This window comes from Berghia stephanieae, chromosome 15 (assembly GCF_034508935.2).
Source record: "Berghia stephanieae isolate SIO BIC M18660-M18661 chromosome 15, UCSD_Bste_1.3, whole genome shotgun sequence".
Classification (NCBI taxonomy): Eukaryota; Metazoa; Mollusca; class Gastropoda; order Nudibranchia; family Aeolidiidae; genus Berghia; species Berghia stephanieae.
In genome coordinates this window covers 17418147-17432339 of record NC_088374.1, presented here as the reverse complement: position 1 = coordinate 17432339, position 14193 = coordinate 17418147, and the positions used below count along the sequence as shown (strand labels likewise).

Sequence of the window (14193 nt, the reverse complement as noted above, 5' to 3'; positions counted from 1 at the left end):
CTTGTCAAAAAGCTTTTTTCAATCCTGGAAATTCGTGGGAAGTCCCGGGTTTAATAAAAGTTTTTAAACAACACGATGGTCATTTCAATCGGTCGATATGCTTATTTATTTGGAGGAGGACGGGTTTTCTGGCCAAATTTTGTTTTTTAAAAATGTGTTTTGTTTTGTTTGTTCTTGAAATTGTCTTTAGTTTGAAAATCTTCGACGTTGAACTTGTTATCTGATCGGAATGTTTGGTCTCCAAATGTCGGCCCTTGGCTATAGGGAATGAGATTAGGGGGAGAGTAGCGTCCCTTGATTGGACGTCACCCATAGTCTGTGACGTCACCGGCGTAAAAGTTATTGCGAGGACGAGAGACGCATGTGCACAACCAACATGACGTTCTCTCTCTAATAACTTTTCGGCCGATGACGTCACAGACTATGGGTGACGTCCAATAAAGGGACGCTACTCTTCCGCTAATCTCATTCCCTATTGGATATGGACTAAGTTTTAACTCGTGCAGCTTTGTCCTGGTCTAGTGGTATGACACTCGCTTTCGGATCGGAAGGTCCTGGGTTCGAGCCTCGCTCAGCGGGCGCATAGTTGAGTCCTTTACTCACATTCTCTCACCTTACTCGGGAGGTGTAAAATGAATGCTGGCCGTTAACAGCGTTATCTCGTTGGAAAAAAAAAATGTAATATCGCCCAACAGGCATCATGTCTCGTTCTCCGTGTTACGTGTTGCTGTTGGCTAGTTAGGGACCCTTTGTTAAGCGCTTTAGGCACGTTTAGTGGATATTGTTCTATATAAATGCTCTATCTAGTTTTGTTATTATTATTATTATTGTTATTATTATTGTTATTATTATATCATTTATATTTTTGTACCATCGCTTGTGACGAGGTTTGTTATCGCTCGTCTTTTGGTTAGTGGGGTAACCCGAGACATACGTGTGTGTGTGTGTGTGTGTGTGTATGTGTGTGTATGTGTGTTGTGTGTGTGTATTTGTGTGCATGCATGTGTGTGTGTGTGTGTGTGTCCGCGTGTATGGGTGTTGTGTGTGTGTATGTATTTGTTTACTCATTTATTTTGCTATGACCTTGTGGATAGTTTACAGGATTACCCTGAGTGACTTCATTTTTATTGCCCCCCCCCCCCCCCACCCCCCACCCTTCATAGTTTCGCGTAGAATAAAACCGTATTTTTTGTTTGTTTTGTATTCATATTTAGACAAAATTCATGTTTTTTTTTCATTTCGACAAGCACGATGCCTCTACAAATAAATAAGTGTAAAGCGCCTAGAGCCGCCTTTTATACACAGTGCCATCGGGTAGGTTAGATCTGGCGGAAAGTGTCAGTTGTGATCGACTTGCGTCCTATCCAAAGGATAGCAAACAATTGCTGTTGTCGGGTTAACGCTATTTTAAGAACACAACCAGAAAAAAAAACAAGAACCCCCCCCCCCCCAAAAAAAAACAAAAAAAAAAAACAAAACAAACCAAACAAAACAAACAAATAAACAAACAAAAAACGGGGACAAACTCTGGCTCTCCTTGGGGCGTGTGGCTCTGAAGGACAGACAAACTCTGGCTCTCCTTGGGCCTTGTGGCTCTGAAGGACAGACAAACTCTGGCTCTCCTTGGGCCTTGTGGCTCTGAAGGACAGACAAACTCTGGCTCTCCTTGGGCCTTGTGGCTCTGAAGGACAGACAAACTCTGGCTCTCCTTGGGCCTTGTGGCTCTGAAGGACTGACAAACTCTGGCTATCCGTGGGGCTTGTGGCTCTGAAGGACAGACAAACTCTGGCTATCCGTGGGGCTTGTGGCTCTGAAGGACAGGCAAACTCTGGCTATCCGTGGGGCTTGTGGCTCTGAAGGACAGACAAACTCTGGCTATCCGTGGGGCTTGTGGCTCTGAAGGACAGGCAAACTCTGGCTGTCCGTGGGCCTTGTGGCTCTGAAGGACAGTCAAACTCTGGCTATCCGTGGGGCTTGTGGCTCTGAAGGACAGGCAAACTCTGGCTATCCGTGGGGCTTGTGGCTCTGAAGGACAGGCAAACTCTGGCTCTCATTGGGCCTTGTGGCTCTGACGGACAGGCAAACTCTGGCTCTCCTTGGGCCTTGTGGCTCTGAAGGACAGGCAAACTCTGGCTCTCCTTCGGCCTTGTGGCTCTGAAGGACTCCAAACTCTGGCTCTCATTGGGCCTTGTGGCTCTGAAGGACTGACAATCTCTGGCTCTCCTTGGGCCTTGTGGCTCTGAAGGACTGCAAACTCTGGCTCTCATTGGGCCTTGTGGCTCTGAAGGACTGCAAACTCTGGCTCTCCGTGGGGCTTGTGGCTCTGAAGGACTGACAAACTCTGGCTCTCCTTGGGCCTTGTGGCCCTGAAGGACAGGCAAATTCTGACTCTCCTTGGGCCTTGTGGCTCACGTAGTGAAAAGCGTTCACGGCTTTTGAAATATCCTTCATGACGATTGGTCATTTTTGTTCAGCTTGTATAGATAGTATGCAGATGACGTCACTCAGGCCTTTGTTATTGTTTTTGCCATCCGCGTTTGTGAGTTGTTCTCACTAAACTGTATTAACCTGACTATAAAAATTCATGTTTACACAGAGTTTGTGTGTTGGTCCGTTATACTTCCGGATGGCAATGTTGTGAACTCCTTGGCCAAGCGCATTCTATCTATTGGCTATGGTTACAACTTTCATTAACAAAATAGCGTGTTTACATTTGTTAACAAATATCCAATCGTTGACTGGACCAAGACAAATCATGTGCGGCTATGCGGTCTAGTGGTTTGACACTCGCTTTCAGATCGGAAGGTCCTGGGTTCGAGCCTCGCTCGGCCGCGTATTTGAGTCATTGGAAAAGGCTCTTTACTCACATAATTTACTCACCGCGCTCGTGTGTAAAATGAGTACCTACCTTGCCGTTAACAGCGTTGTTTGTCTCTGTCGGAAATAAAAATATAATAATATCGCCCAATAGACGTCGTGTTGCGTTCAACGTGTTTACACGTTGCTCTTAGTCAGGGACCCCATGTAAAGCGCTTTGAGCACGTTTGGTGGATGTTGAGCTATTATAAAAGCTTAAGATTTTTGTTATGTAAAAGACGACTCTGTTGGACGAATTCCTGAACATTGATCCGTGAAATTTACAACAATAATATATTATTATTGTTATTATTATTATTATTATTATTATTATTATTATTATTATTATTATTATTATTATTATTATTATTATTATTATTATTATTATTATTATTATTATTATTATTATTATTATTATTATATTATTATTATTATTATTATTATTATTATTATTATTATTATTATTATTATTATTATTATTATTATTATTATTATTTATTATTATTATTATTATTATTATTATTATTATTATTATTATTATTATTATTATTATTATTATTATTATTATTATCATTATTATTATTATTATTATAATTATAATTATTATTATTATTATTATTATTATTATTATTATTATTATTATTATTATTATTATTATTATTATTATTATTATTATTATTATTATATTATTATTATTATTATTATTATTATTATCTTTATAATAAATGGTCATTTCCCCTTTCTTTATCGGGTTGTTTAAATCTAATCTATTTATTTATTTATTTTTTTCATTCATTTATTTATCATTTATTTATTTATTTATTTATTTATTCATTTATCCATTCATTTATTTTTCCATGTAACTACTTATTTAATGTTTTATTTATTTATCTATATCTTTATTGATATATAAATTGATTAATTAATTTGTTTATTAGATTTATTTATATCGTTACTCTTTATTTATATATAGCCATCTATTTATTATTTGTTTATTTAGTTAATTCATTAGCTTTGCTAAAGAAAGAATAGATCGATATATATATATATATCAATAAGCTGATTTGTTGATTTGTAACACGTTTGGGTTTGTTTTTGTTTTTTTTTTTGTCTTTCTGAAAAGCGGATCGTTGGAGCATGGAATTTAAACTTTACCCTCCCCCCCCCCCCCCCCCCCCCCCCCTTGCCCTCTCTTGCACTTTCCTATCGTCTTCGTTGATTTGTTTATTTACCTCCAGAGGTCAAGGTCGACGGTGTTGTGTACCCTGCCTTACCTCTCTCTCGCTTCTATCTCGCTTCCCTGTCCTGCCTGGGATTTCGACTTTGACAATTTTTGGTGACCCGTGATGTCAGATCGATAATTCCAGCATTCCACACATACTCACACACACACACGCGCACACACACACACACACGCACAGCACACACATACACACGCACTCACACGTACTCACACGCTCACATACATACTCACACACAACACACTCGCACACATACACACACACACAAATACAATCACACATACACACAACGCCATACGCACACACACACACACACACACACACACACACACTGATAGATCTGATCCTCCACCCCCACATCCTATTCTCTCTCTCTCTCTCTCGCTCTCTCTCTCTCGCTCTCTCTCTCTCTCTCTCTCTCTCTCGGTAAATCTACCCCGCCATGTTCTCGGATGCTTCCCGAGTTCGTTGTCATCGGAATGCCAAGGGGAGACAATTATGTAGAATACCTTTGTGACAAGGGACGTGGGGTGGAGGGGGGGGGGGGGGTAGAGAGAGAGAGAGAGAGAGAGAGAGAGAGAGAGAGGAGAGAGAGAGGAGAGAGAGATGTCATTGCTATATTTGTATCGTTATTTTTAAAACGATAGTTTCGTCTCTCCCCCCTCCCCCCTCCCCTTTCGATTTAGTATTTCCGCGTTTTCCGACCCAGTTTGGTTTCTGGGCCGTGAACTCCCCCCTTTTTTACGCCCTCTGCACTCGGTTGCATCACGTGCAGGAGATTCATTCAGTACATACACAGATGTCAAAAATAGAGGGTACGGTTTTCTTGAGTCTTAACTTTGTCTTCTTTTATTGAAGGCAGTAGAGGAGGAGCGGGGGGGGGGGGGGGGGGGGGGGTTAGAGAGAGAGAGTGAGAGTGAGAGAGAGAGAGAGACGATCGTCGTTGTTGTGAATTGTTGATGGCCGTCGGACGACCTGCACGGTGTCCCATTTTGAAATTGTGTCAAGCGATTTGTTGCGTGAGAAATGGTCGATAGGTGACACGGATCGCCTTTGACCGGGCGCGTGTGGTGTAGATATTTCTTTCGGTGCCGAATTGTTGTTAAACTTTGAGTAGGGATTTTGTTCTGTCGTCTTTTCGTGTTTTATCGTAGCCATCGTAAAGTTATAGCCTGACACCGTAGCCATCGTTCTCTTATAGCCCGACATTGAAACCCAAAAGGACTGGCAGTTTAGCGTCATTATTTGGTTTTTGCACCGCCTAGTGAGTTGTCGTTAGTAGAGCTCATGGAAACAAGTTATTTCATTGGTTGAACTATTGAATACAACTCACTTTTTGTTTTCTTTTGTGTCAAAAGACTGACATTTTGACGTCATTTTTTGGTCAGTATCAGGCCATAACTTTACGAAGGCCACGCTGACACTGACCAAAAAATGACGGCAAAATGCCAGTCTTTTGCCACAAAAGAAAACAAATCGTGAGTTGTATTCAATAGTTCAACCAATGAAATAACTTGTTTCCTTGAGCTCTACTAACGAAAACTCACTAGACGCTCCACAAACCTAAAAAATGACGTCAAACTGCCAGTCCTAGAGGGTTCTAGTGTCCGGCTATATGTTAACGATGGCTACGGTTTAATGGAGAGAAAGATAAAGTGAGTAACTGTGGCTCGTACATATAAGGGAATAACACAAAACAAACGACGTTTCGGCCTTTGGTCTTTTTCAAGTAAACACGAAATAATTTTGTGTTTACTTGAAAAAGGCCAAAGGCCGAAACGTCGTTTGTTTTGTGTTGTTCCTTTATGTATGAGTCACAGTTACTCACTTTTAATCTTTCTCTCCATCTTATTGGCTTATTTAGGAACCTCTAGTATTTTGCTTTTCGTGTTTATCTTCTTTTTCTTTTATTGAGATTTTATATAGCGCAATATCCAGAAAACGTGCTCGAAGCGCTTTGCATGGGGTCCGTGGCAAACAGCAACACTTAACATGTACGACGGGACGTGCCGCATGTTAGGCGATATTACATTTTTTTCGGACAGAGACAACGCTGTTAACGGCCAGGTACTCATTTTACCTGAGGACGGTGAGAGAATGTGAAGAGCCTTTTCCATGAACTCAAGTATGCGCCGAGTGAGGCTCGAACCCCAGGACCTTCCGATCCGAAAGCACGTGTGACAAGAGAGTACCACAAGACCACATAGCCGCACTCTTCTTGTATTGAAGGCAGTTGCGGAAGGGGGATGATTGCTGTTGTTGTTGATGTGTATCTTGTGGATGTCCGGCCAGAACGGCGTTCCATTTGGAAATGAAGTCCAGCGATTGGTCGGTGGTGGGTGACACGTAGTGCCGCGCTTAGGACCGGACCGAGGACCGGTCCCACGGTCTTTTAGCTGTGAACCGTGGTCCGGTCCCAAAGAGGAAGACCGCCGGCGGTCCTCACTTCTTATCACCTTTCAACGGTCTCGCGCCATACTACTTCCCCAGCGATTCGTTGCCTAGGTCCTTTGCCTATCTTCCACCAATCACCACCCATCCCACTTAATTAATCGCACCCACCCCCCTTTGCCATACACTAAACGACACAGACGACCATAGAGGCAGACGACCACCTCCCTCCACTCCGCAAACCGCCCTTTCGTGTGTGAGATGGGGGGAACAGGAGGCGCACGCCTTGGACGATTCCATTATACGGGGTAAATTTCAAAATTTACTACACCATAATGATCGCAATGACAATGATCTATGATGAAGGCATGACCCTCTTCTCTAATGGGTTATTGTTTGAAATGTATGTGACTACTAAAGATGTGTGTGTGTGTGTGTGTGTGTGTGTGTGTGTGTGTGTGTGTCTCAAACCTAGCAAGTTGCAAGTCTGATTTTTTGTTTTCTTTTGTCCATCTCTTGTCGCCACTCCTTTCTATCGCATTGTTGTCATTTAAAATAATACAATAATATTAAAATTTCGTTTGGTGTTTTAACTAATCAAATAATATGAGTTTCATTAGTTTCTTCCTTCCAAAAAAACCAGTTATAACGTCTGTATTTTTAAAAGGTCCAATAGAATATTTGGGGACCCCGATAGCTCAGTTGATAGAGCACTCTCTTTATACGCAAAGGGCCAGAGATCGATCCCGGGTGCAGTCGAGTTTTTTTCTGAATCCCTGTCTACTCAGCAGTTAATGGGTAGCTGGGTTTGTTAGATCTGGCGAAAAGTCACCATCGACCCCACTTATTACTTATTACCGCATCCACCCCCTCTTATTATAACTTCACGTCTCTCTCTTACTCTTCAATGCTCGCTGCCCTCTCATGTGTGTGTGGGGGGGGGGGGGGGGGGGGGGGTAGAGTTGCGTGTGTGTATAAACGCCACGAACAACTCGATCAACGCCTTGGGTGATTCCATTATCTCCGTTAATGGGGATAAATTTCAAATTTTATTCACGCTAAATTATCGAAGTTACAATGAAGTACTGTGATCAAATAAAGAAGGCATCACCCCTCTTCTCTAATTAGGTTACAATTTGAAATGAGTGTGACTACTCCGTGTGTTTTACTCCTGTAGACCACGGTTTTCATCGTGTAGCGGTCTTTAACGGTTCAAGAATGAACGATCCCATGGTCCCAAAGGTCAAAACGGTCTCTCAGGAATGTTCAATGTCGAAAAGGACCGCCGGTCTTGGACCGGTCCTTGCGGTTTTCATTTCCCAGGGACCGTAGGACCGTGGTCCTTAAGCTTGCCAAGGACCGCCCCGCACTAGTGACACGTGACAGTTGAGTTTTGGTCGGGCGCGTTCAGAATTGTCAAAAAAAAACTGGATAATAAATAACAATGTGAAATTGAATGTAAGCTTCAATTTACTATACGAGAACATGATAAAAATGGACGTTTCGGGTTTCTCCTTTGTCGACATTTTATCTGTTTTTCTTATACATATTAAATTGAAGCTTACGTTCAATTTCACAGTGTTATTTATTTCTTCGAGAGGTTCGTGCAGGAAAATTTACCAAAACTGGGTAGGGATTTGTTCTGTTTTTTTTTTTTGTTTGTTTGTTTGTTTGTTTTGTTTTTTCTTCATGACTTCCTGCATGTATCGATTTGAATCTCGCGCATCGGGCGTCATGTGACGACGACGTCTGAGGACAGGTCCTGGTTGTCTTTAGAACAAAATAAATTAAAATTGAGCTTTATATAGCGCAATATCCACTAAATGTCCTCAAAACGCTTTACAAGGGGTCCCTGGTCAACAGCAACATTTAACATGTAGGACGGGACATGACGCTTATTATGCGATATTACAATTTTTCGGACAAAGACAACGCTGTTAACGGCCAGATACTCATTTTACACCTGAGTACGGTGAGAGAATGTGAGTAAAGATCCTTTTCCAAGGACTCAACTATGCGTCGAGCGTGAGGCTCGAACCCAGGACCTTCCGATCCGAAAGCGAGTGTCATACCACTAGACCACATAGCCACACAGACCACATAGCCGCACTTCCTCCTCGTTAGTCGATCGTTTGGGTTCGTGGGGACGTAATCGTTAACTACGCGTTATGATAGTTATTATATTATATTATCGTAACGATCCGGGTGGTAGAAATCGAATTTTTCGCCTCAATTACGAAAGATGCGAGTTGATTTAATGTGACGTCATGGTAAAGAATAGATACTCGTAGAACGAAGTTGGCGTCACTTATGTCTTTGTTATTGTTTTTTGCCATCCGCGTTTATGAGTAATGCTCACTGAACTGTATTAATCTGACTATAAACGTTCATGGATACACACAGTTTTGTGTGTTGGTCCGTTATACTTCCAGATGGCAATGTGATGAGCTTCTTAGCCAAACGTATACTATCTATAGATACGATTTTATTACGTTGCAAAAGACACAAGAGTTCATATTTCGTGCGGCCATGTGGTCTAGTGGTGTGACACTCGCTTTCGGATCGGAAGGTCCTAGGTTCGAGTCATGCTCGGCGGCGCATAGTTGACTCCCTTTGAAAAGACTCTCTTTACTCACATTCTCCCACCGTATTCAGGTGTAAAATGAGTACCTGTACGTTAACAGTGTTGTCTCTGTCTGTGAAAAAAATGTAATATTATCCCCTAACAGTCGCCATGTCTCTTGTTCTGTATGTTATGTGTTGCTGTTGATCAGGGACTTTTTGTAAAGCACTTTGAGCGCGTTTAGTGGGGATATTGAGCTATATAAAAGCTCAAGATTTTTAAATCCATATCATTTCAATTCCAAATTTACTTATTCCGGGGTCTAAAGAATTCTGATTTATTCCCGTCTAGAGACGCTCGGTAACATAATATAGAAATCTCGTAATATTTTAGTATAGTACAGTGTTTGAATATTCCATAAAATGTTTTGTTTCAAATGATCTAGATATTATAGACATTGAAACCAGAATGAAACAGAAACGACTGTGCACGCCGCCTGAACCCGACCGAATAGACCAATCGAATCAGTTGTTATTATTTGAACTCCTGAAGAAACTGCCATTGAATATAACATTGAATTGTTGTTGAAGTGTTTGTTATTCCGCCATCGCCATCTGTGATTATTACATTGGAGAAGGATTGATAATTTAACCGAAACTGATTATGAATACTATGACTATGTGTGTACTTAAATCATGAATATTAAAAAACAAAACAAAGACAAAACAAACATGAAGTGATATGAAAGAACAGGAGAAAGAAGTACAGAACGACGAAAAAATATCTTCCAAAAGCGGCATGGTTTCACCTGCAATGATAAAAGCCTTATCACACCTAACGCCGCTGACTTTAATAACAATCCGCGAAAAAACTTAGTTCTTTTCATCTGTGTGTATTAGTATTATTATTACTATTATTCCCTTGTCGGCGTATGAATACTTTTAGACAAGCTCTGTGGTCGTAACGATATATCTTGATACTGGTTCCCTCCCCCCTTATCACAATGATGGCTATTGGAGAAATACTACACCATACTCACCACCGCCACCAACCATCGCCTCTGTACAACGGGAACTCCAGCACTAACGGAAGCAGCACCATCAGTAGTAACGGTCTCAGCGGCATCTCGGCCGTGCCCGTCACCACCCCCAATTTCCTGACGCCTCCGCCGTCGTCCTCCGGGGGGTCGTCGACGTCGTCGTCCTCGTCGTCGTCTGCTGGGCCTGTGGAACTCCTCAACGGTTTCCACCACAACGGAGTAGGAGGAGGAGGAGGAGGAGGTAGCAACAGCGTCAACAGCAGTAGCAACAGTATCAGTAACGATCTGGTTAGCAGTACCACCCCTGCTAATGGTTGGTTGTTGCAACAACAGCAGCAGCAGCAGCAGCAACAACCCCCACCACATCACCACCACCCTCAGCAACCACAACAACAACAACCGCCACCACACCCTCACCACCACCACCACCACCAACACAACAATCAATTTCCACCCCACCACCAACAGTTAAATCATCACCACAACAACCACCACCCACATCCCAACCATCACCAACACCACCAGCATCAACAACATCAACAACAACCGCTTCGACACCAGCTGCCTCTCCACAACGGGTTATGTAATAACAATAACAACACCACCACCACAAACAACAACAACAACAACAACCACCACAGTATGCCTAATGGACTATCCAACATCCCCATTTCTACCTCAGCCAGTTTTTCTGACATGTATCACAGTTGGATTGATGATCTATGTAAGTCTTCACTCATTCCTCTCTCATTATTCATGAACTCTATCTATCAAATCTATCAATGTAAGTCTTCACTCATTCCTCTCTCATATATCATGAACTACCAATTATATCTATAAAATATACTATGTAATCTATCTATCTATCTATCTATCCCCCTATCTATCTATCTATCTATCTATCTATCTATCTATCTATCTATCTATCTATCTATCTATCTATCTATCTATCTATCTATCTATCTATATATCTATCTATCCGTCTATCTATCTATCTATCTATCTATCTATCTATCTATCTATCTATCCATCCATCTATCTATCCATCCATCCATCCATCCATCCATCCATCCATCCATCCATCCATCCATCCATCTGTCTGTCGATCTCTTTCTCTTTCTATTTTTTTCTTCGTTCTTTATCTGTGACCCATCGTCTCAAAACGGTATTATGTTGGAACGAACCACTTGCTTAAACGCCGAATTTAATGTTAAACTGGTCAAAAATATAAATTGTTGGCATTAGCACCCTAAAATATGGTATCCATTCTCCTCAATCAAACATACAAACTCAACACAAGTCTGATGTTTCTGGTTATAAATTCAATTTTCAACATTTTAACCATCCCGACTTAATAACGTTTTGAGGCGCAGGGTCACACAATTTTTTTTTTCCCCTCTCTCCTTCTCTTTCTTTATTTCTATGTATATTAAATTTTATAGACCCCGACTATTTTTATAAAATAATGCTTTTTACTTGGCGTGCTCATGCGCACACCTGAAACCTGGGTACAGACCTCCCTCTTAGAGCTAACCCACACCGGAGACTCGACTCCGACGACCCGGCACTGCAGTTCTCTGCCGTCTTCCGGATAAAGACAACGGGCATGGACAAAATACTAAAAATAAAGAGAAGAGGAGAGCCGCTAGACCTACCCATATACTACCAGGCACCCGGCGTCCTCTGTCGGTTTTTATTTTCTTTCGAGCTTGGTATGGGTAGGTCTTTCTTTGGCTTGACTGGTGGCCAGAAAATCCGTTCGTCCATTGTCGTTCGATTTAAATGACCCTCGTCTTGTCTTGTCTAAAGTTCTCAAACCTGGGACTTTAAATACACGTCTTTAAAAACTTGTGCCAGAAAACTTGCACCAGAAAACTTGCGCCGAAAATTGCGTGCCAGAAAACTCGTGGCTGAAAACTTGTGCCAGAAAACTTGTGGCTGAAAACTTTTGCTAGAAAACTTGTGGCTGAAAACTTTTGCAAGAAAACTTGTGGCTGAAAACATTTGCCAGAAAACTTGTGGCTCAAAACTTTTGCTAGAAAACTTGTGGCTGAAAACTTTTGCAAGAAAACTTGTGGCTGAAAACATTTGCCAGAAAACTTGTGGCTCAAAACTTTTGCTAGAAAACTTGTGGCTCAAACCTTTGGTAGAAAACTTGTGGCTGAAAACATTTGCCAGAAAACTTGTGGCTCAAAACTTTTGCTAGAAGACTTGCGTCTGAAAACTTGCACCAAGAAAACTTGTGCCAAAATACTTGCGCCAGAATACTTGTGCCTGAAAACTCGGTTCTTCATGAAGGCTTCAGTGCGAGTTTTTGATAGGACAAAATGAGAGACATTTTCATCCATCGATTTTTATTGAGAACGAGTTTTCGGGCCAAAATTGAAAAAAAAACACAAAAAAAAAAAAAAAAACAAAGCAAAAGAAAACAACAAATAACAGGGTGGTTTTTTTTTCCGGAGTACGGCAGAATGTTGACATAGGGCAAGTCCGAAACGTGTCTATAATTTGCTTTGTTTCACCATTTCAGTTAATAGTATTGTGTGTTACGAATAGCGTGATGAACTCCCGTTTTTAATACAATATATGGCGCTTTTAGTTATTATTTTTTTTTTTTAGATATCATAAATTTTACTTTTGATTAAAATTTTCTTTGTCTTGGTTTTTCCATAATCTCTCTCTCGCTCTCTCTCTCTCTCTCTCTCTCTCTCTCTCTCTCTCTCTCTCTCTCTCTCTCTCTCTCTCTCTCGGTTTTTCCATAATCTCTCTCTTTCTCTCTCTCTCTCTCTCTCTCTCTCTCTCTCGGTTTTTCCATAATCTCTCTCTCTCTCTCTCTCTCTCTCTCTCTCTCTCTCTCTCTCTCTCTCTCTCGCCTTGAAATAAAATATTGATTTTTTTTTTCTAGAACAAAAGATTATTGTTAGAAAGAGAGAATGGGAGAATGACAACGAACTGGGGTTAGCGGCCTTTTTGTTACACTAAGGTCAAGGTAACTATACTATAGGAACTCTTGTGTTTTGTGAGTCTTTTGAGGTGGATTGATGGTGAGTGGGAGGGGAGTGTATCCTGGAATGCTATTGGTACTGGTGTCTGTACTTGGGTTCTGTCGTAGCGTAGCCATCGTTAACGCCCAGGTACTCATTTTACACCTGAGTACGGTGAGAGAATGTAAGTAAAGAGCGTTATCCAAGATCTCAGCTATGCTTGAAGTTGACGTCACTCGGGTCTTTGTTATTGTTTTTCGCCATCCGCGTTTATGAGTAATTCTCACTAAACTGTATTAACCAGACTATAAACGTTCGACGTTACACATAGTTTTCTGTGTTGGTCCGTTATACTTCCGGATGGCAATGTTGTGAGCTTTTTAGCCAAGCGCATACTATATATCCTGGAATGCCATCGGTACTGCTGTCTGTACCTGGGTTCTCTCGTAGCGTAGCCATCGTTAACATATAGATAGTTCGAAAGTTGACGTCACTCGGGTCTTTGTTATTGTTTTTTTTGCCATCCGCGTTTATGAGTAATTCTCACTAAACTGTATTAACCAGACTATAAACGTTCTACGTTACACATAGTTTTGTGTGTTGGTCCGTTATACTTCCGGATGGCAATGTTGTGAGCTTCTTAGCCAAGCGCATTTTATCTAAATAGATAGTAAGCGCTTGGCTAAGAAACTCACATTGCCATCCGGAAGTATAACTGACCGACTCACAAAACTCTTATGTAACCATGTATTATTATAGTCTGGATTATACAGTTCAGTGAGCATTACTCATAAACGCGGATGGCAAAAAAAAAAAACAATAACAAAGACCCGAGTGACGTCATCTTCGAACTATCTACAGTTTTGGAAAATTTGGTTTCCAGTAACAGTAACATCTGACGTGTACATATTATGTTAAATGATAATAATGAATGAATTTATATAGCGCCTAGATCCACAATGTGCTCAGAGGCGCTTTACAATGCAAATAAAACACAACAATAAATTGATAATTTAAGCATAAAATCTATCATATTGGAATAGCATTAATCAATTTGTAATTTAATTACCACGCACTGTGCTACAAGATGAAAATTTAGGATATCTTTAACATGTAGGC

The 14193-nt window shown here is 41.1% G+C and overlaps 1 protein-coding gene across 1 annotated transcript in view; it reads left to right on the top strand.

Moving 5' to 3' along the window:
* Nucleotides 1-10930, top strand: part of LOC144960394 (uncharacterized) — a 24846-nt gene extending 13916 nt beyond the window's left edge. Inside the window, exon 2 of the mRNA XM_078893478.1 lies at nt 9497-10930. Within this exon, the coding sequence (XP_078749604.1) occupies nt 10055-10930 (876 nt within the window). The 5' untranslated portion in view covers nt 9497-10054. The remainder of the gene's footprint in view (nt 1-9496) is intronic.
* Nucleotides 10931-14193: the final 3263 nt, after the last annotated feature.